At 37.0% G+C, this 20824-nt stretch overlaps 1 protein-coding gene across 1 annotated transcript in view; it reads right to left on the bottom strand.

Moving 5' to 3' along the window:
- The window catches only part of TTC3 (tetratricopeptide repeat domain 3), a gene marked incomplete at its 5' end in the record, with an annotated part of 66721 nt that overhangs the window by 20008 nt on the left and 25889 nt on the right, over positions 1 to 20824 (bottom strand). The window contains 12 exons of the mRNA XM_082004742.1: positions 312 to 626; positions 2884 to 3020; positions 4401 to 4465; positions 5185 to 5277; positions 5961 to 6062; positions 6243 to 6365; positions 8007 to 8133; positions 9827 to 9939; positions 10651 to 10731; positions 11816 to 11953; positions 14604 to 14670; positions 17069 to 17129. Coding sequence (XP_081860868.1) covers positions 312 to 626; positions 2884 to 3020; positions 4401 to 4465; positions 5185 to 5277; positions 5961 to 6062; positions 6243 to 6365; positions 8007 to 8133; positions 9827 to 9939; positions 10651 to 10731; positions 11816 to 11953; positions 14604 to 14670; positions 17069 to 17129 — 1422 coding nt within the window. The remainder of the gene's footprint in view (positions 1 to 311; positions 627 to 2883; positions 3021 to 4400; positions 4466 to 5184; positions 5278 to 5960; positions 6063 to 6242; positions 6366 to 8006; positions 8134 to 9826; positions 9940 to 10650; positions 10732 to 11815; positions 11954 to 14603; positions 14671 to 17068; positions 17130 to 20824) is intronic.

Genomic DNA, 20824 nt, shown 5'->3' with positions numbered 1-20824 from the left:
CCTATTCTGGAATTTGAAGACTTAGAAAACTGAACAGATTTATTTTTTTTCTTTCCTACACAGACAAAGCTCTGTTGGTATTAGAATCCTTTAGTTGCAGAGACAAGACAGGTTGTTCCTGTGTTACCAATGGTCATTTTTCTCTAGAAATTCTGGCTAAGGATCAAGTAAATATAAAAGAGGAAAGCTTTACTTTACCATTTAAAGTTAAGAAAGCAAGACTGGAAAATGGGGAGGCTATCTTTTCATCTGTAAACTGAACAATTATGACAGGGTAAGGTCTTCTGCTATTACATAAACATACAGCCTACCCAAGTTGTTAAGATGTTTCAGCCATTTGTGTAATTTGGGATCCACTTCTTCCAGCTCACACAGCACATGGATAAAACCCCTTGTTTTTACTCTGTTTTTTTCCTGAATTAAGTAACTGATGAGCTGCTCCATCACTTCATGTGACATTCTATTAGTTTTGGAATACGACGTGTAATCCTCCTCGCTGATTATAAACCATGAAAGTAATTCCTTTAATAGTTTGGAAGCATCATGAACAGCTGTTTTTATTTGTTCAGCATTTCGACTGATATGCTGCAGGACTTGATCACCAGCATATAGATCTTGAAAACAACCTATAATGCGATTAAAAAAAACCAACACAACAAACAAAACAAGATTTCATGTCTGTTTACCACAATTAAAAACATCAACTTCAAAGTACAGATAATTTGGACTAAGTGGTGTTTTTAATTATTTGTTTTATCACAACACTGAAAATTACAGAATAGATAACTTTCCACGTAAACTAGCCTTAGCATTATGAATTTGACACAACATTGTTTTAAATTTGTTTTACACAAAGAAACAATCCTTAGCATCTTAACTAGATTTCAGACAGAAAAAAAAAAAAATTACCTGCCAGTAAAAAAAAAAAAAAAAAACCAAAAACCACAACTACCAGTAATAGTAGCTTCAAGCAATTGTCTATACAGATTTAACTGTGTCGGCTGCATGCCAGCCCTGATGCTTGGGGGAATTCTGTCTGCATCAGTTCTCAGAGCAAAGGCACACTTTTGAATGCCCAAGTATACACCTAGTAGCAAACCTTTACCCTGACCCTGCCACTGGTTCTTTGTAGAACAAGAGTAAAAAAGGTTACTGGCTCATATAACCTTTCGTTATTTTTCAAGACCACACATTTATAGAAGGCCACTTTCAGAGCTTAACTGACAGCAACCATAGTCAAAAGATACAGATCTGAAAAGAGTTTTTTAAAAACAGACCACTACACATTACATCTGGAATAATTAAGCATTGTAACACAAACAGTTCCAAGCATACTGACAGATTCAATGAAGTCTACTGGTATAAGCCATGCCTTAGTTTATCCTGCAGGAGTCTACATTAAAAACCTCTGTTTTTTTAAAATGTGCATACAAACAAGTGCTCCTCTCCAATTTATAAGCAGATTTGTTCTTATTTAAAGGTAGCTATGGCTGCTAATAAAACAAAACATCCCTTTGTGATCTAGCTCTCCCTACAACTGGCCTCTCAACCTCTCAGACAGCTTGGGAGATTAAATTAGAAGTTCTTTTGAAAGATATCCTCATGAAATTTCCCCAAGAGAAAAAACAGGGTAACAGACAGCTTGTCTCCAAAGACATGCAAGACTTGAATTTTATTACAGAATTAACTCAGGACAAATTAAAAAGGTTAGCCAGCACGAATGCACAGATATTTGCAGAACTGTGTTAAAGTTGCTTCGTGTTGACATATTCCTGCATCAGGTGTACCAACTTTTACCCACAGTACTGCAGGGTGAGTGCTTTTGTCACACCAAACACATTTTTAGTTCTTAGAGGTTTTAAGGACATTTGGGATAGTCAAGAGATATACATGTGAGTGAGTGACCTGCAGTGGATCCAAGGGCCAGAACTAAAGATAAGCTATTGGAAAGAAGAGAGCCTAGACTTAAAAAAAAACAACACAGTCAACTGAGCATTATTTTGGAAAATGACATAGAAGCAAAATTAGTAATCTATGGTGCCAACGGAAAGGACTGCTCAAATAAAACGGTTAAGGGAAAAAAAAACCTAAAAAGATTAGCACGTGAGTGTTTTCTGGAGAAAGTGCCAGGATATGCCATTGAACTGGCAACAGCGTTCTGGAGAACTCACGGTATGGCATGTATGGGATGAAAAAGGGCCCGCAAAGTATTTAATGTGGAATTCTACAAGGAAATTACTGTGAGCAATATTTTAAAGTTAATAATACAGACAAAAATTTGTTAGAAAATTTACAAATCACCTATTTTTGTTTGCACCATAGCTTGCCCTAATACAAAATGCAGTGGAAGTACAAACCTCTAAAATACATTAATACTGCAACATAACTGGAATACAAAAGCTGAAGCATTAACTGACTGCGTACCTATAGGTTGAAGTATTTTACTTCCCCAATCCTCTGAAATACACATTTCAAGTCATTGCAGTTTCTGCAGTTAGGATATAGTTCATTCTTTATCTGAGATGCAGTTGGGTTTTTTCTGTAGCAGTGTCCCAACTTGCTGTGCATAAAGTTTTTTCTGAAAGCACTTTTAAATAGATTAATTTGGAATTTGAGCCTTTGCCCTCTTCAGGCTGCTTCTTCATGAACCAATGAAACAAGAATAAAGGTTTTCTAGAAGGAACTCAACCATACACTAACATCTTACAGTTACTTAGAAATTAAAACCAGAACTGAAATAAAAGTAATCTTAAGTAAAACTGCAAGTCTTTAAGGGCGGGATTATGTTCACTATTACTCCGCTATAATTTCACTTAGGACATTCAGAATGCTACTTATGCTACCTCGTGATAACTTAGAACAATAACCTATACTTCCACATACCACTGTGATCACTGTATTGAGATGCTTCATTTCCCATCTGGTTTTCTTCTATTTTCTTTTTAGCAAAATTCTGTGCCTCTTCACGTGCATGCTTTCTTCGTAATTTTTTTTCTTGTTTAATTTTTAACTTCCTGAGACTGAAAAAAGCAATTATACAGTGAGCCTAACATTAGCTGAGGTAAGTTGCCGAAGCAGTTAGGCACATCTCCGTTATTTCCCATGTCTTAAAATAGCTATAAGCTCAGTTCTACTATAAAATATTATGCTCTAAAGTACAACCATAATAAAGCTATTTTTCATTTAGAAGTTAAGAGACCACTAAAAATCAAGTACGGAAGTGTAAGAATGCAAGATGCAATAATTTCTACTCCAATTAATGTTGTCTGAATTAGGATTAACTGAATACTATAAGTTTTTTTCTTAATTTATAACTCAGCATTTTGAATGACATAGTAACATTTGAATTTCCTTAAATTTTAAAAATTAATTTTGTTTATCCTCTCAGCATGATTCCTCGTTATTTATAACCTTACTTGACCAAAAAGTGTAAACTCAATTATGTCAAAGGTACAACTGAAATAACATCGTTATATGTTGTTTTTATTTACACTTTCTAAACATTCATATAAAGTTGGTTAGATAGTAAATGCTGTGGAACAGTGGTGTTGAACTTATGCCACATAGCAGTATCTCTCCCATCCAGCTAAAAATCTTGCTGAGTTTCTTCCCTCTAGCAAGGGGAAGGAATAGAACAATGCTTGCAATCTCAAACTGAAAATAGAGGTGGTATCCTAATCTAGTTACACTCAACTTGCACTGCATATATAATTAAGACACTCAATCCCTTAAGAAGAATATTAGACACCCATTCTTTTAGCATTCCAATTGATAAGTATCTTAGCACAAATGAAAGACGTGTATGGAGAACAAAAGTAAAGAAACAGTCCTCAAGTTCTGCACGCAGCCTCCAGATCACACTTTCCCCAAATAACATGTTACTTCCCTGCCCACAGACTTCACAATGAAATTAGGTTTCACTTAAAGATGACTACAGCAATTTATATATTCAAAAACTATTGGTTCAAATTGCCAGGGAGTCCATGGTGCAAAGGACAATTTATCCCTCAATACAGAGGTGCGGAAAAGCAGATTTGCATCAACTCATCTGCTGTACGTTTGAAAAAAGTTTCCTGTGACCAAACTTAAAAAGTTGTTTTTAAAGAACTGTATGACCACTAGACAGGTACCAAGAATTTATTCAGCAACACCAGTTAATGTCTTCCTGTGCTCATGTTATACAACTGTAGCTCTGTATCTTCTTTTACAAGTTAATTTAAATGCTTTTATAATTGGATCATATCGTATTTTACCAGGCTTTTTAATTTATCAGAGGCAAAGGGCAAGAACAGCTTTCTGAAGTATTTGTGGTATTTCAGCAATTCTTAAAAAGGTATGAAAAGCAATCTTAGAGAAATCTGTTTTGTTCTCAAATGAGTTTTAAAGAGTAGAGAGCTTACCTTGAACATTTCTGTTTAATACTGGCTCTTGGTGGTTCCTTCTTTTTTGTGATTTTTTGTTCAAACTACCAAAATAAGTGACATCTTATTAATTAAATTTGGGTTACAATGCAACATTGCTGTACTCAAAACCCAGGGACATTTGATGCTTTGGAAAGCAGTAAAAGTAATACCACAGGAGAGATAACACAGCCTACATAAGCCTCATGAAGGTCTAAGGAAAATTATCTGCTACTGCTACAACTCGGTATACAGCAACACGTCTTTACCCACAGAAAAGACAGGGTGAAAGATAACACAAAGTCAGGAAGAACTGAAGGCTGTTTTGCTATATAAAGTTTGCCAGGAAGCAAACTTTGTAATTTTTTTTTTTTTTTTTTTTTTTTTTTTGCATTTCTCAGACCAATACTGCTCTGGGAAGAAGTATCCTTCTTCCTGTGACTCTGTAGAGGGTTAAGAGCACTCTTCCAATGCAATTATTTCATTTAGCAAGATCTGAGTTAAACTAACAGTTCCTTTCATATCACGTAAGGTAAATAAAAAAGAAAGCTCCAGTTCCCGTCCATGACAATTCTAACCAACAGCATAATGTAATGCCTGTTCCACTGAATAACAGGTAAGAAGAGAACAGGCAATTAGTATTCCTAAATAATGCTCAGATTCTGTAGTCAAGATAGCATATTACTTATGAGTTTGCAGTTACATTCTCATCTTCACTTTATCTCCTTCACCAGAGTAAATATTTTAAAGATTGTTTTCATACTATATATGAACATTTACTTACTTCACATTTTACCAGACCAGAAGAACTGTAAATAACTATTTTTGAAATAAGGCCTGTACAATCAGGAGTTAAACACAATTCTTGAAGAAAATCCTGTAGGAGAAAATGATACACACAGCACAGGCTTTTAAATTCATACAAAATCTGTGTTCTTATACAGATTAGAGTTTCTTAATTTTAAGTGACCAAGGTAATTAAAGCTAGCACAGCCCTAAACTCTTATTGGATGAGGAAAGCAAGCAACAGCTGACTTGGCAAGGACTGCAAATGAAAAGGATCCTAGATCTGTCGCATACACCTTTTATTCCCAAAGCTATAGCAAAGCCCCTCTTCCTCCAACTTCACATTCAAGAGTCAACTTTAAGAATATTCTTTTATGAGTTCGTACTCTGCCTGGACTTCCCTTCATTTTATACCGGCTGCTGATACCGTATTTTGTACTTTAGATGTACTCAATGTTGAACTGTTGCATCAACAGCAAGACTGTAGAAGGAATAAAACTTCCATTTGGAAGGACATAAATGATGCAAAATAAACAAGCTAAGCACACTAAGCCTTCACACAGACAAGCCTTTCTTCTCTAGACAACAGCAAGCTTTACTCCCACTTGCATGTCAGACAATTTAGCAAGAGACTGCTTTCCTGACTTTCCTCCTGCCACTGTCACGAAGGTGAGACATCAGGCCGTAGCACTGCACTTATCACAAACCAAAGGAATGCTATAATCTTGACTTAAAAAGAAAAATAAAATGCTTATAGTCTGACAGAGCTCTTACCTTATCATTTTTATCACTGTAGTTTGTTGTTTTCAACTTTTTCCAACAACTGATATGAAAATCCACTCTACATTGCTGACAGCAAGTAATACGTATAAAACCCTAATATTGAGAAAAAGTATGAATTTAACATCTTTTTTTAAAAAAAGATAAAACAGTGCACAACTTAACAGTGGATAGGGTAAGATGGTGTATTCCCGATAGCTCTTCAATATGAAAGGGGGCAGAAAACATGTGAACACAAAGTTTTATTTCCCAAACCCTTTTAAACTAAAAATTTACCTTAAAGTCTGGGTCTGTAAAAAATATTTGGATTTTGGAGTGGCCATGGCATTGCTGATATCGACAAATTGCATCTGGTTCTGGAGGGAACTTGCATTCCTCAATACAATTCTTTAAAATCAACTGAGAAACACAAAATGATGTAAGACAAATTGCACAAAAACCAGGAAAAGATTCGGTATCTACTTACAAATCTCTAGGGAATTCTGCAGTGAAACACGTATCTCTTTTTGAACAGCAGACAACTAATACCAAAAGAACAACTCTTTTCTAGTAAAAGCTATGGGGGATTGTCCTTTTCTCGCAATATTCAAAAGCCCATTTGAGCTGCTATCAGCTAGGCACTCTTAGCTTCCCTGCATGCAGGTTTATCTTGGACCAGTGTTTTACATGCTGACCAATTCCAAACACAAGAGAATATAGTAAGTTTTTCCATCGCCAGAATGATGAGCCAGCTTACACAGATAACGTGACAAAAATGGGAGCATGTGCTCATTTCCACCATTTCAGGAGTGTCTCACCTGGCTTCTGGGTTACACAATTAAGTACATTCCTAGGGACAGCTCAGACCTGACCCTGCACTGGAGCTAGTGAGATCTCCCAGAACAGCGTAAAGACATTACAGTGACTTTACGTAAAGTCAGCTCAAGTCCCACAGGATTGTCACTCAGCCCAGATTAATAAAACATTACTATAAACAAACAGACCACCAGTTACAGCCTTTCAGATATTTGCATTCTGCCCTCCAGAAGTCCCAGACCGCTACTGTATTAATGTGGCCAGACTACTGTAGTGTCAGCTGGGGGTCTATGAGAAATCTTTAGGTCATTTTTTGTTTAGGAATCAACAGTACTGCTGCTTCTACCAGAAACAAAACAGGTCAGTATAGTATAGCCAGGGTCATACACTGAATAATCTGTTTTATGGTTATTTTATATATATATATTTGTATATATATAAAAATATATATATAAAAATGCATGTTTTACTGTGTCAAACTGCCTCCATGCAGAGGAGCTCATGCGTCCTGCCTCTCATGGCATGGTTTATCCAGAAATCTTTCACAAATAACAGTGACTCATTTATAGTTTAAAAACAACAATAGTAGTAATCATTAAAAAAAATAAAAAGCTGTTAAGTGTGAGAAAGCAATTTGTAATGTCAGAATGACAAGTTAAATTTTTCAAATCAAACTGGGAATTTCACTATACAACTCCCACTGCATCGACCAAGAACTATATGGTCAAACTCTCCTATTTGGTTTTAAATATAGCAGCACCGCTGCAATTTTGAGCTTTACATTTTTGCTAATTCAAATTTTTAACTGGTTCTCTCCAGCATTATGTTGTGTATAGTATTCACATCTACTTAAAGTTTGGTAACTAAGAAGTTAACGCATTATGAAACACTTGGAGCAGATCAGAACCATGTTACTACATAGAAATACCCAAGCACAGAACATGACACAGAGCCCCTGCCCTCGTGCTGTGAATGGGATGCTTCCCAGGTGCTCAAATCTGTTCTCACAAGAAGAGTTCCGCTCTACAAAGACCAGGCCTTGTGGCCAAAAACCCTCTAGACAATGAGCAGGAGCACTGGCACCAGCTGTCCCAGGCTGAAACCTCCCTTTGGTCCCCCACCTTTCTTTGGTTTTAACAAGGGGGGGACGTGGAGAGGAGGATGACAACCTTCCCCAATCCCCGCCTGAGAAGGCCATTTGGCAAAACAGTTTTTTACACTTTTTTTTTTTTTTTAAAAACATACCTGTAAATTCTCTGTTCGTGTCTCTTCAATGACCTGAGATGTTGTGGGCCAAGTTAATACTCCAGGTACAATCTTGAGATTAACCATTATTTGTGATTTCACAAACTGATCAAGGGCATCCGAAAATCTGAAGTTTGAAACAGGTACAACATGTCCAGATCGTACATGAATAACTTCTACATGGCCTGCAATACTTTCATGATTCATTTCATGATCCAAGGAAAAAAAACACAGTAACTGTATGCGGAATGAAAGAGCACCTGGTTCATTAAGTTATCTGTTTAAGGACTCTTCAAGGTGCGAGCCAGTAGAACAGCCTGGGTAAGGGGCCCAGAGTCCAGGCAAGGATATGAGGCAGACTGAGAGGGTGAGGGCATGCATATGTTCACAACTGACCTTCAACCCTGATCAGCCAGGGAGGAGGCACAGGACTCTGCTACCTATACTTACGTTTTACTTGAGTTCAGGTAGTGCTAGACATGGGAGCTGCTCTGCCTGGGGCAGTCTGGGTGGCCAGCGGTGTTGGGGTGTGGGGGCACGTGTGTGCGTGTGTAAGGAAAAAAAGTGTGAGAAACAGCCCTTCAAGCACCAAGGTAAGAGGGAGGAGGGGAGGAGGTGCTCCAGGCACGGAGCAGAGATTCCCCTGCAGCCCCTGGAGAGGACCCTGCTGGAGCACACAGCCACTCTGCAGCCGCGGAGGGCCCCTGCCACAGCAGCTGGGTGAGGCCCCACGCTGCGGCAGGGACTGACCACAAACCCCGCTCCACACCCACCCGCGCCACGGGCGAGGAGGAGGTAGAGGAGTCAGGAATGAGTGAGTGAAGCCGAGACTGGGATAAAGGGAGGGTAGGGGGAAGGTTATTTTAGTTTGTTTTTTTTTCCTGTACTTTGTTTCCCACCATCCAGCTCTACTTTAAGACTACAATAAATTGAATTCTTTTTCCTCCAGTTGAGTCTCTTTTGCCTGTGACTGTAATTAGCAAGTGATCTCCCTGTCTTTATCTCAACCTCTGGGCCTTTTTATCTTATTTTCTCCTGCTCTCCCATGGAGGAGGGGGAGTGGGAGCACAGCTGGGTTAGGGTCTGGCAGCCAGCCATGGTCAACCCACCACAGGCTCCACCCACGGGGGATTTTGATTAAGTAGAGCAATACAGTGATATAGCGAAATCACGAGACAAGCACAACATAGCAACTGCAATACACAGTCCAATCAATACAAGCATGATTCCCGTTACCGGTCTCTATATGCTTACCGTCAGGACTCTGGGAAGAAGTACTGCCAGGAATAGGTGGGTTGAAGCCAGCTGAAGCCCTTTGCTCTCAAGTTTATTAGTTGTCCAGTTTCTGCACTTCAAGTTCCGCTGAGCCGCACATAGACTCCCCCCCTCCCCCGTGCTGGTCTGGCCAGCTCAGGAAGACATTCCTCTTTATCTGTCTCGGGGAACCGATGACTCGCTGGTGCAGCTGCCTTATCTAAAACCAAGGTTACCCTCCAGCCTCCCTGGTGTTGAGATAAGCTTTCTTTGTGATACATTCTTCCCTGAGATCATCATTTTTTGCCCTTCTCCTATGAACTCTCCTTCACTGCAGGGATGTGCTGGTCGGTCATATCCCCACGCCCTGGCGTCTGCTCGACTCAGCGGCTGCCATTACATCCTTAGCAGTAACAAACTTGAAGTCGTAATGTACCAGTCTGATATATGAATTTAGTGATTAACAAAGAATAATTAAAAAAAAACCCCAACAACAAACCTCACACATGGTTTCTCAAATAAAAATATTTTTTGTCTCAAATATTGAAGCTTTACATTATACCAACCTGTTTTGTCTGAGGTATACTTTTCCAATTCCATAGTATGCCAAACAACCAAATCTTTCTTCCTGGTACTGTTCAATTATTTTCTTAAACTGGTCTTCAGCCTTTGTCAATGCCTTCAAAATAAATTTAAGACAAAAATATGTGACACTCTGTCAGAAGCTTTTCACTTTTCCTGTCCTTTTTTTTCCTCCAGGAGAGTGGGTCAGTATGTCCTATTCTTTGATCAGTCTTATGAACAGTAAAGGGAATTAGGCAACAATCACCCACAAAGGCTTCCCTTTTTTAAAAAAAGAAACTTGTTCTATAAACATGGTCTCCCTCTGAAATAATGAAATTAAATGATTGAGCTCACTAAGCTAGAAACACCCAGACACTTTTAAATTCATTTTAAGACACTGAATATTTTTAAACATTGCAGAAAGAAAAACCCAAACCACAAAAAAGCCTCAAATAACTCACACTTCTGTTTTAGCGTTTTCCAGAACCAAAAGCATTCTCTTTCTCTTGCTTTAGAAGCAGAATATTTGTGTTAGAAATACTAGTGCATAACTACGTTACAACCAAGAAAAATAGTTGACTATACTTCATTAATACTTAAGAAACTCATTTGAAAGTTGAAAAAAACCATTTTTATTTGGTAGCTTAACTTATCAAAAACCATTAAAAGATCTAGTCTCAGATATTAAAGGGTATGATTTTCCAAAATGTGACAAAAGCTTTCCTTCCCTACTCATTTTATGTCTGTTAAGAAGAGACAAAAATGGATAGCCAACTATCTGAAGTAGAATTTTGAATAAAGGCAATATAATGGCTTAATGTCATACCTCAGGCTGTCCTATTCCAAGAAGAGCAGTGGCATGTCCATAGATGATTACAACATAATTAATAATACGAAGATTCAGTTGCTGCAAATAAAGTCAAATTACAGTAATAGTGTGCACAAAACACTTTGCTTGTAACTAGAACATTACTGTCTACTGTGAATCAGAGATCTTCACTATAACAGAGGTAGGAAACTTTTTTCTCATCCTTCTTATCACAGCCTCTACCCAGATTTATGTTACAATTAGCATAAAAATTGAAGGTTAACTACACCTTTACTGATGGTCATTTGGCACCTCTATGTATTTCAAAGTGATACATCCTGAAACATCTGCTTTTAGAAATGCTGTAACTACAGGCCTTACTACGTTGACTTCATGCAGTGCAGTGTGTCTTTGTTATATTTCATGTTCAGAATTGAGCAGATTTTATTTTTTTTTTTTAAATAAAAATTTCTTTAAAAAAAAAAACAAACCCCAAACACAACCTTTCTCAACCTTTTTCTTCCTAATAAACTGGGTCACAATTCCAGATGGATTGGTGCATTACTTGCTTGGACAGACTTCTTGCTGGCACTGCAACAGCCCTTACTAAAACGGGAGCTTGAAACAGTGACACATGCACACACATATTGTCACACAAACTTAATACTACAGTACAATAATTTAAAGAAATCTAGAATGACAAATGGGTCAGTGCCCGACTGGCTAGATACATATACACAAAATATCACAGTATTTGCCGTTAAAGAGTTATCTCACCTGAAGAATATAAATTCTTTTTATTCTACATCATTATGAATAAAGGTTAAGCTGACGACGGGCAGTAGTTCCTTATCAAATAAGATATTTGATAAGAATATCTTATTATTCTTGTAAGAATATTATTTTGGTAAATATTTTTTAGATTGCATCTAGGAATGCACAGGTATGCTGAACGTTACAAAAACACATCCTATGCTACTATGGACTTTTTTAATCCTGTTCTCAATTTTTCTCATTTGTAAGCTCCTTGGCATACATGTCAGTGAAACACCTGGCACTGTAGTCAACATCACAAGCAATAATTCAATGATAACGATTATTTTGGGGGAAAGAAGGAATGAAACATGGATTGAAAGCATAAACCTCTATCACCCTAATAACTAAGTTATTACTCTCAACTTACCTTTAATTCTGAAGGATTTAGAATGGTCAACAATTGTGAAAAGGCTTGTTCAGCACTGTGACACCGCTGGTCCATCAAGGCTGTATAACCATCATGAACAAGGGATTTAACCTCCTCTGGCAACATAGTTAAATCCACCTAAAATATTTAGGAAAACAGTAAGTCCAAAACAAAATAGTCTTCCCCCCCCCTTTTTTTTTTAGAGCAAGCAAGCTTTGCCAACAGACAACTGTTAAAATTCTGTACTTCCTACAGTTTTATCATAATTTCACTTTTAAAGCAGCAAATCAGGTACATTTTAATAAAACTGTTGTAAATACAACTTCCAGAAAATTAAGATTTTCACAGACCTACTGCTGCTAAGCTCTTAAAAATATCTAGGTTTTGTTCTAAGTTTAGATCCTTTTCTCTCCATAAAGTTTCAAGTTTAGTTCAAGCATCAGTTTAATCCTTCTTACATATAAAAACCCCAACAAAACACAAAAACAGACTTATGCTTTTCTTCACTTGTACACTTCAGTTGTGTACAAACATTTTTGAAAAATCTGAGAACCATCTCCTTCTGCCTATGCTTTCTCTCCATCTAGGTTAATAGTTAACACTAGAAGGTTTCAGAATGCATTGTGTTATTAGCTTTTCACTACAGATACTTCCTGAACTCTGCAGGAATTTCCAGCAGTGAGACTGTAAATCAAGGCAAGCAGTTACAGGATTAGGAACTTCTATTCCTTTGATCTTTTGAAACTCTGAAAATAAAATTAGCTTTAGGAAGCAGATCATTGTGCCAGGGTAGAACTAGTTTAACTATGTTCTCCTGCAACACCTACTCCTGCAATCATAAGCAAAAAACAAAGAGTAACAAGGAGGTCCACTTCTGTACTTTAGGCCACTACCTCATTTCAGTATGAATTAATCCGTATGAATAAATCTGCTTTACAAGCTTTTAGTCAACTGCCCCTTTTTTTCTTCCCCATATATTAACATTTGAGCCTGGGATTCTGAAGACAGTCATGGGCAGGGAAAAACTGAAGAATGGGAAGGTTTGGAAAGAATGGAACATAACTTTTGAGTTGCCCAATTTGTTTTAACATTATTGTAATGGTGTACTTAATTGTATTCCTGTGAACTGAATTAGGCTTTTGAGATGCTATAATGCATGTCCTGCTCTATTTTCCTAAGCATCTAAGAATTTTGATCTTATTTTGTCTTCGTCCTGTCAACTAACCAAAAAGGACAAGCACAAGAAAATACCCATGATACAATGACAGTTATAAACAAAAGTGGCAGGGACAGTGGAAACTAAAAATAGATACAGAAAAGACAAAAACGCAGAAATAAGTTAATGAAAAAAAAATCTTTCAGACTTATTTTAATTTCCTAGAACTATTGATACAAGGTAACGCTGTGTCATGGTTTAGGCCCAGCCAGCAACTAGTCACCAAGCAGCTGCTCGCTCACCTCTTCCTCCCCCGGTGGGATGGGGGAGAGAATCGAGGGGGGAAAAAAAACCCAAACCTCATGAGTTGAGATAAAAACAGTTTAATAGGACAGCAAAAATAGAGGAATCAATAATAATATTACTGATAAAGGAATATACAAAAACAAGTGATGCACTACTCAACAATTGCTATCATCAATCGATAGCCCATCCCCGGGCAGCAATTCCCACCCCCCAGTCAACTCCAGTTTACACACTGAGCACGCTGATACATGGTAGGGAACATCCCTGTGGCCAGTCTGGGTCAGCTGCCCTGGCCGTGCCCCCTCCCAGCTTCTTGGGCACCTCCCCACCGGCAGAGGAGGGGAAGCTGAAAAGTCCTTGACTTAGTCTAAGCCCTACAGCTGCTTAGCAACAGCTGAAAACATCAGTGTGTTATCAACATTATTCTCATGCCAAATCCAAAACACAGCACTATACCAGCTATCAGGAATAAAATTAACTCTATCCCAGCTGAAACCAGGACATGCTGTCAGAGCACATAGTTATAGAACAGATTATATTAATTTAAACTAATAATGTTAAGCTACATGACATATGAAGCTGATTAAGGCAACTAAAAACCTTACTTTTGATACTAGTAATGCATTAGCCTTACAAAAAGTTATTTTAAAGGAAATAAGGGGTCTTAGTGCAGGCAGAACATGCACCTTCTCCTGAATCCAGTTTTGTCTTGTGAGGTAATTAATCATAATAGAGATTTCTGGTATCTACTTCCCCAAATTAACAGAGACGAAATGATTAACTATGTAGGTCCCCATGATTTCATTCAAGAGCTTTGGGATACTCATCATTCATTGCCAAGAAGACCTGAGAAGGAGAATTCTCAATTTATTGTTTTTATAGCATTTTAAACAGCTGCTCAGCAAAATGTTTTATGATCATTTCCAAATATATGTCTCAAACAGAGGAAAACATATTTAGTCAGAACTTTGGGAGGGGTATTATAAATCCCTGAATGACTCCCAGCGATTTTTGCAGGTTTTCTTACAGATTAAGATACAAGGGAACTATATTACTAATTCATAGTTTTAGCTAAGTTATTCTATGACTACACTGAGTTTTGTTACACTAATTTCCTGTGTGAGGTCTTGCAGGAGCAGAAGGAGGAGAAGCAAAAGACTAACAGCAACAAGACGGTATAAACCAGGGTAATCTTTGTCTCCTGATAAAAGTCAGGCTAAGCATGAAGTGTTAGATTTTTGAATGAACCGAGATTTTGGACAGTGTTACTGAAAAGGTGACAAACCATTTATGTTTAAAGTCATATGCTTCTGAATTTCCAGTTACCTGTTGCACAGTACAGAAGAGTTTATCTTGGATGGCTTTAGACTCTACCTTCAAATCAAGATGATCTCTACAAAATAACAGGACATCAGCATCATGAGTTTGTACATGTACTTTGTATGTAATCTGATTTTCAAGAAACAGAAATTTCTACGCTTTTATCAACATCACATTTGCCTACATGCCAAAGATTATTATGGCACACTTTCACAATCAGCTAACAAGTACTATAACACCATCAAGGATTATGGTACTATTCATATAGTTCATATACTTCTGGCTCAGGAACCACTAGGGCTTCAGTGAAGTAGCGGTCTTCTCCATCATTTTATGCTTTCTTTTATGTTCTTCACCTTATTCTCAGCTGGGTACATCTTATGAAGGGGTGGGATAGGTGACTACAGAAGTTCCCTGTACCGAAGGCATCAGTATAAGAAGGTGCTTAGGCCTCTTTCCCCCTCTCTACCCTTTCTAAGTACAAGATCCTTTACCCTAGCACAACCACTGCTTAAAAACAAATAGATGTAGCAGCTATGCATGGCAGGGGCAGGGAAAGCAGAGAAGAGAGTAATAAGAGTTGTTCTTCCCAGCTCTCCCTTTCCACTACTGCAGCAGAAACACCATGCACAACTAGAGAATGAAGAAAGTATAATCAAGAGGCAAAGCATTGCTTAATACTGTAAACTAAATCCTCAGTGCTACAATTGCTAGTCAATTTGTAATATGCTACTATATTGCCTTTTGCTAATATACATTCAGTTCTGTCCCACATTCTAAGGCAATCAAACACTCATCATCTAAGAAAGTCTTTACAGTGTCAGAGGTTTCCCTAGATTTTTCGAAGCCAAGCAACCTGCTAATTACAGAAATGGACATACGATTGTAACTGACCATGCGCCTCACTTGTTGAGAAATAGTGTGTTTTTTATAGGCCTAATAATCTTCCCTGTGAGAGAAGCAATTTTGTAGATGGTTCAGTTAGTTTAAAGAGGATTTGTTCCCATAGTGAATTCTAACATTTTTCCTTCACCTTAAAGTGAAAGGAGAAAGTAGTCAATGGCAACCCAGTTAAACAACACAAATGACCTCTCCCATGACTAAGTTTCAATTGTCCTAGCTACAGTGGTATTCAAAAAGAGTTATGGAAAAACAGAAGGATTGTACTGTAATAAATACAGATTAGAAGATGGTAGGTTTGTGGTCACACTTAGATTAGGACTGGGGATAATCAGGTTCAGCTCCCAGGTTTCCTAAAGGCTTGGACTCTTCTACATGAGAAATTGGCTTTTAAAAATTATCACTTAATAGAAACTTTCATATTTCAATGTAAACAGCTTATTTTGTTGTACCTCTTATCTATTTTTAATCATCCCAAACACAACTGAAAAACACTGGCTGAAGAAGCACGCAAGCAAGAAAGTACAGTCAGAGCTGTATTTGTCTAATTTCACAGCTCAGGTTAAAATACTGAAAGCTTCCATCTCTGCGTGTGCTTAAGTAGTAAGTCATCATTTGCCTCAGTCACCTTACAAGTAATTCAGCAGTAACAGTTCTTTACTCCTTAACTATGTATTAGATGAGGAAATATGTTGGCATCTGGAGTCACCTATAAATACAGCAATTTCCCCAAATCTCTTTGAAGCATGTTGGCCCCAGTATCACTGGAAAGAATTATTTCTTTTGTTAAACTTTGTTTTAAGTGTTATAAACAGATGGAAGCATAAATTTTGTCCATAAAATCTATAGTGCTTGTTATCTCAACTAATTTAATTTTGGCCCCAAACCATCAAACATACTCATTTACATTCGGCATGTTCTATGGGGAGTATTCACATACTTAAAATTAGACATGGATATGCTTTAAGCAAAAATTCAAATCCACAAACAACTAAAGGATTCTAAGTAAAAGCTCTTTTCTAGTATTCAATTCTAAGACTGACTCACAATGCTTTCCTCGCAGTCAAACCTCTTCTTCTTAGTAAGCATATGAAGTGTCAGAGAAGTTTTAAAAAGTATTTGGTACACAGAGTAGAACTAGTACAAAGAGGCCTTGAAAGTAAGATAGAGCTTGAGTTATGTTGTGGTGTAAGTTCGAATGTAACAATTCGAACAAGATCCCTAGTATCTTTTGCTGTAAAAGAAGCACATTTTTTGTTATGGCTATGCTGTGACTTGCTTTTGGGCAACAGTTTTTAAACAGCAGTTATTAAAATTATGCCTTCATTTATTAAAATTCAACTAAACTTTGGAAAATAGTTTTCAAATAACAACTCAGGCTCTTCGTGAAAACTGGAATTTTGTGAACTTTAATGAACTATCTTAACATGAACTATACCCTGAAGAGTATATAAACAATGTAAACAAAGCAATTAGCAGAGAGCAAGAAAAAGCTGCATTAACTCCTTTTTAAGTGCTATATAAAATAACTCAAAATAACAATAAATTTAAAAATAAATAAAATTTCTCACCTTGTCTTTTCAGAGTCACCAGGTTTGGTTTTTGGCTTTCCTTTGTTTTGATGATTTCGGCCTGTAATTAGAAAAATTATTTCAAACAAAATTGTCATCACCTAAATAAAGGAAAAAAATGTATTTGGAACTCGCATTTTGCTTTAAAAATAATAAAACTTAAACATTAACAATATCGAAAACTAACACAACGGGAAAGTTTTTCAAAAAGCCACCTCTGAGTTTTAGAGTATTAATTTGACACTATTTTCATGAAATAGTATAGGATTTTATTAATCCTATAAAAGGGGAAAAGATACTTCAAATAAACAGAAGAACCTTAAAATTCTGTAAGATACTATCTGACTCTACAATATTGTAACAACTATTAAAGTGGACTCCAAGCTAAAGAAATCAGTATGGTATACAAAACCACAGTTAACACTATTCACTATTAGTTAACAAGAATTCTTAAAGGGAATAATAGATCACTACGGATGTTCAAGTTTGACTAGAGAAATTTGAAGAAGGAGCCTGCTACTTCAAAAATACATCGCTCAAGGAGTTAAATTCAATCCACCTTAATCTTAGAAATTTAAACATATGAGTCAGACTGAGATTAATGTCCCTAATTACAAAATAAAAGTGTTTGACGATGTGGAAATACTGGATCACAAAGACAAGAAAGAATCTATCATGTGATACTGATTCATTTTTAAGTCTGAAACTTAACGTCAAACACAACACAAAATTTTACAACTTCAGAGATCTAACACTGTCATTTATTAGTTACAGAGCTCTACAAGCTGAGTAAATGATTCATTAGTAACAACGAAGAAGAAAATGTATTTTAATACTTTATTGTAATTGATCAAACCCAGGAAGCCATGCCATTAACTGCAAAATACTCTCTCAACCTTTTTCTGTGGAATTAAAACGTAACACTAGGCATCTGAACATGCACATGCATACTCATGATTAAGTCAAGAAGTTTTTAATTTTCAAGAGTTTTAAGTTAGAACTTTATAAGGCCTTAATGACTCAACAGCAATAGTGACAAATTCCACTTCTGGGAGAGCTGCCTTGTAGTAACTGGACAATCAGACAAGCAAGGCAAAAAAATGGCATTTCTGGACCGGTAAGGCACTAAGAAGCAGCTGGCGAATTCAGTTGCAGAACTGCTGAGCATCATATGTTGCAGGTGTTCCTTATTACACGTGGTAAGCTGAAGGGGTGCAGAGCAGCAGATTTTTTTGCTAGTTAAACGTAATGGATTTTACAAGGCATATAGGAATGCCGCCTTCTGCCTCAGCTACCCGTTCCAAGAGGTGATAGTGCCAGCTATAATCTTTCAGAAGCAGCTTAGGAGGCAACTGTGGCTTCCTAATATTGGACACAATCACATAGACAATATACAGCCCACCACCTGATTTCAAGCTATTTGAGCACTGGAATCCAAACATAAGGTACAGCTACCTAAATCATTAAATACTGCTGCATTTATCATTATACTTATGCTGAACTACCATAAAATCAAATGCAAAAAGAGTTATTATTTTTATATATAAAGTTTCAGTAACTATCTATGCTTAAAAACATTAATTTCATGAAACTCAGAGAAGTATTTTGTATGATTAGATACAAAATACTGAAAGACACTGATTGGGGAAAAATGCAAATCTACCCATTTGAGTAATCTCACTCAAGCCAGCAGGATGTACTCATTTCTCAGGTTAAATTGTATGCATATGCCCTTCATGCCTTATGCCACAAATAATTTTTCATTAAAAAGTATTTAATGACATAAAATATAAATTAATCAGAACAAAAATTAAGCCTCATGAAGATTGGACATGTTCAGAATTATTTCATGAAGCATTTCTTGAAATTGTCACATAGGAGTCTGAACAGGTGTCTGTTGAAAAAGTTCATATGCATGAAAAATTCCAAAGCTACACTAGTAATCATCACAAATTCCTCATAATAGAGACATTTAAATGATACAAAACAATAATCCTTTTGAAAGCCAGAAAACACTTCAAGCATATAATCATTTAACCATTTAGAAAGAGGTATATTACCTTTTCTTCATTATATAGGTTCCTTTCCCGTAAGGAACCAATCTATCATTAAAAACAAAACCTTAATGAAGATAAAGGAATACAAACCTTCCCTCTCACCATCAAAAGAATGAATTGATCAGCACTGTTTTTTCATTAAATGATCTAATTTTAAGACCCATGCAACAAAAATTATTTCAGAAAAATTTCCTACAGAAACTACTACTCCCACATACCACCCAACTTAAAAAGATACTACTTTCAAATATTTAAAAATATTTTAAAATAAAAGTAACAAGCAAAGCCTGCTGAATTATTGTTAAAATGCTTAAGGAGATATATTAATTCAATAGCAAACATGATTCACTTACCCCACAAACATTTTAAAATATTAGTAGAAGTAGTATTGCTTTTGCTAGACATTCCCATTAGAAGTAAAGAAAGATATTTAACAGAAATGTACACATGCTCAAAAAAATAGTACATGCAGACAAAAATTGAACCTAAAAAGGACAGTAACTTTAAGATAAGATACAGTGGCATAAAGTTCCTTTACATTAAATCTCCTGCAACTCTCAAGCCTTTAAGTGAACAAAGGCTAAGAAAAAGAAAGTTATTCTTCCCCACCCACAATAAACTTGTATCAGCTAGTCACTCAGAGCATAACTCCTCCTTTCAAATCAAAGCCAAATCAAATATTTTCTTCTATATCAGTACTGACAGAAGTATGAGAGGAAGAGAAGGAGGAAGGAAGAAGAGAAAAAACAACATGGAATCAGCACGTGTTTTCTTGAAATCAATACGTTCAACATAACATTTCACAGTTCTATGATCTCTTTAGCCTAGAAGAATTTTCAGTTCTCTCCCACCACTCAGCCTTTCATTATCCCTTTTTCCTCCTCAACCTCTCTAAAAATCAGCTATCCTTCTGACACGCTGCCCCTTCACCAACATCAGCAGTGTAGACAGACTGCAGACACCCTGCCCTTGACCAGTATCAGCAGCACAGACAAACTGCTGACACCCTGCCCTTGACCAGTATCGGCAGCATAGACAGACTGCTGACACCCTGCCCCCTGACCAACATGGGCAGCAGGAGGCTGCCCACGTTATTCATGTAAAGTACAATTCTCTCAAATCCCACTACCGTTGGTGGAGGCAAGGGGCAGCACAATTCTTACCCGCATTCAAAAGGCATTTGCACAATTCGGTCTTGCTGCCAGGTGACCTGGACACCAAGTGTCCCTGGCAGTCCACTGGAGCCCAGGGCACTGCTTATAACCTTGTGCTTGCTATCAGTGATCGGGCAGGTCTCCGTATGGGCATGTAGTTGCTGATCTTTTCCGCTGCCTCAATAAAGCTTTGTTTTATAACATGTCATCAGACACCATTACTATTCGGACCACACCTTCTCACTCATGAAAATGTCTGGATTCACTTAACTGTCACTTGCTTCAAACTCATTCAAAATTCTCTATGGTTTCTGGCCATTTATTTTATCCCTTCGCACCATCTACATATAGTTCCTCAAAACTGATTTGTCTTCCAGAGCTTGACTTCCCCTTCTAAAACCCTTCCCTGATTCATGCTTTCTGCAATAAGTTCCTTCAACACCTTATAGTTGTTTTTTTTTTTTTTAAATTACCCTAGCACATGACAGCTTTTCCACAAATTCGTCTTGACTCTTCTTTGCAACCTTTCACACATTTTCCATCTC

Source organism: Phaethon aethereus (genome assembly GCF_964289735.1).
Source record: "Phaethon aethereus genome assembly, chromosome: 1".
Lineage (NCBI taxonomy): Eukaryota > Metazoa > Chordata > Aves > Phaethontiformes > Phaethontidae > Phaethon > Phaethon aethereus.
This window is presented reverse-complemented; position numbering and strand designations above follow the sequence as displayed.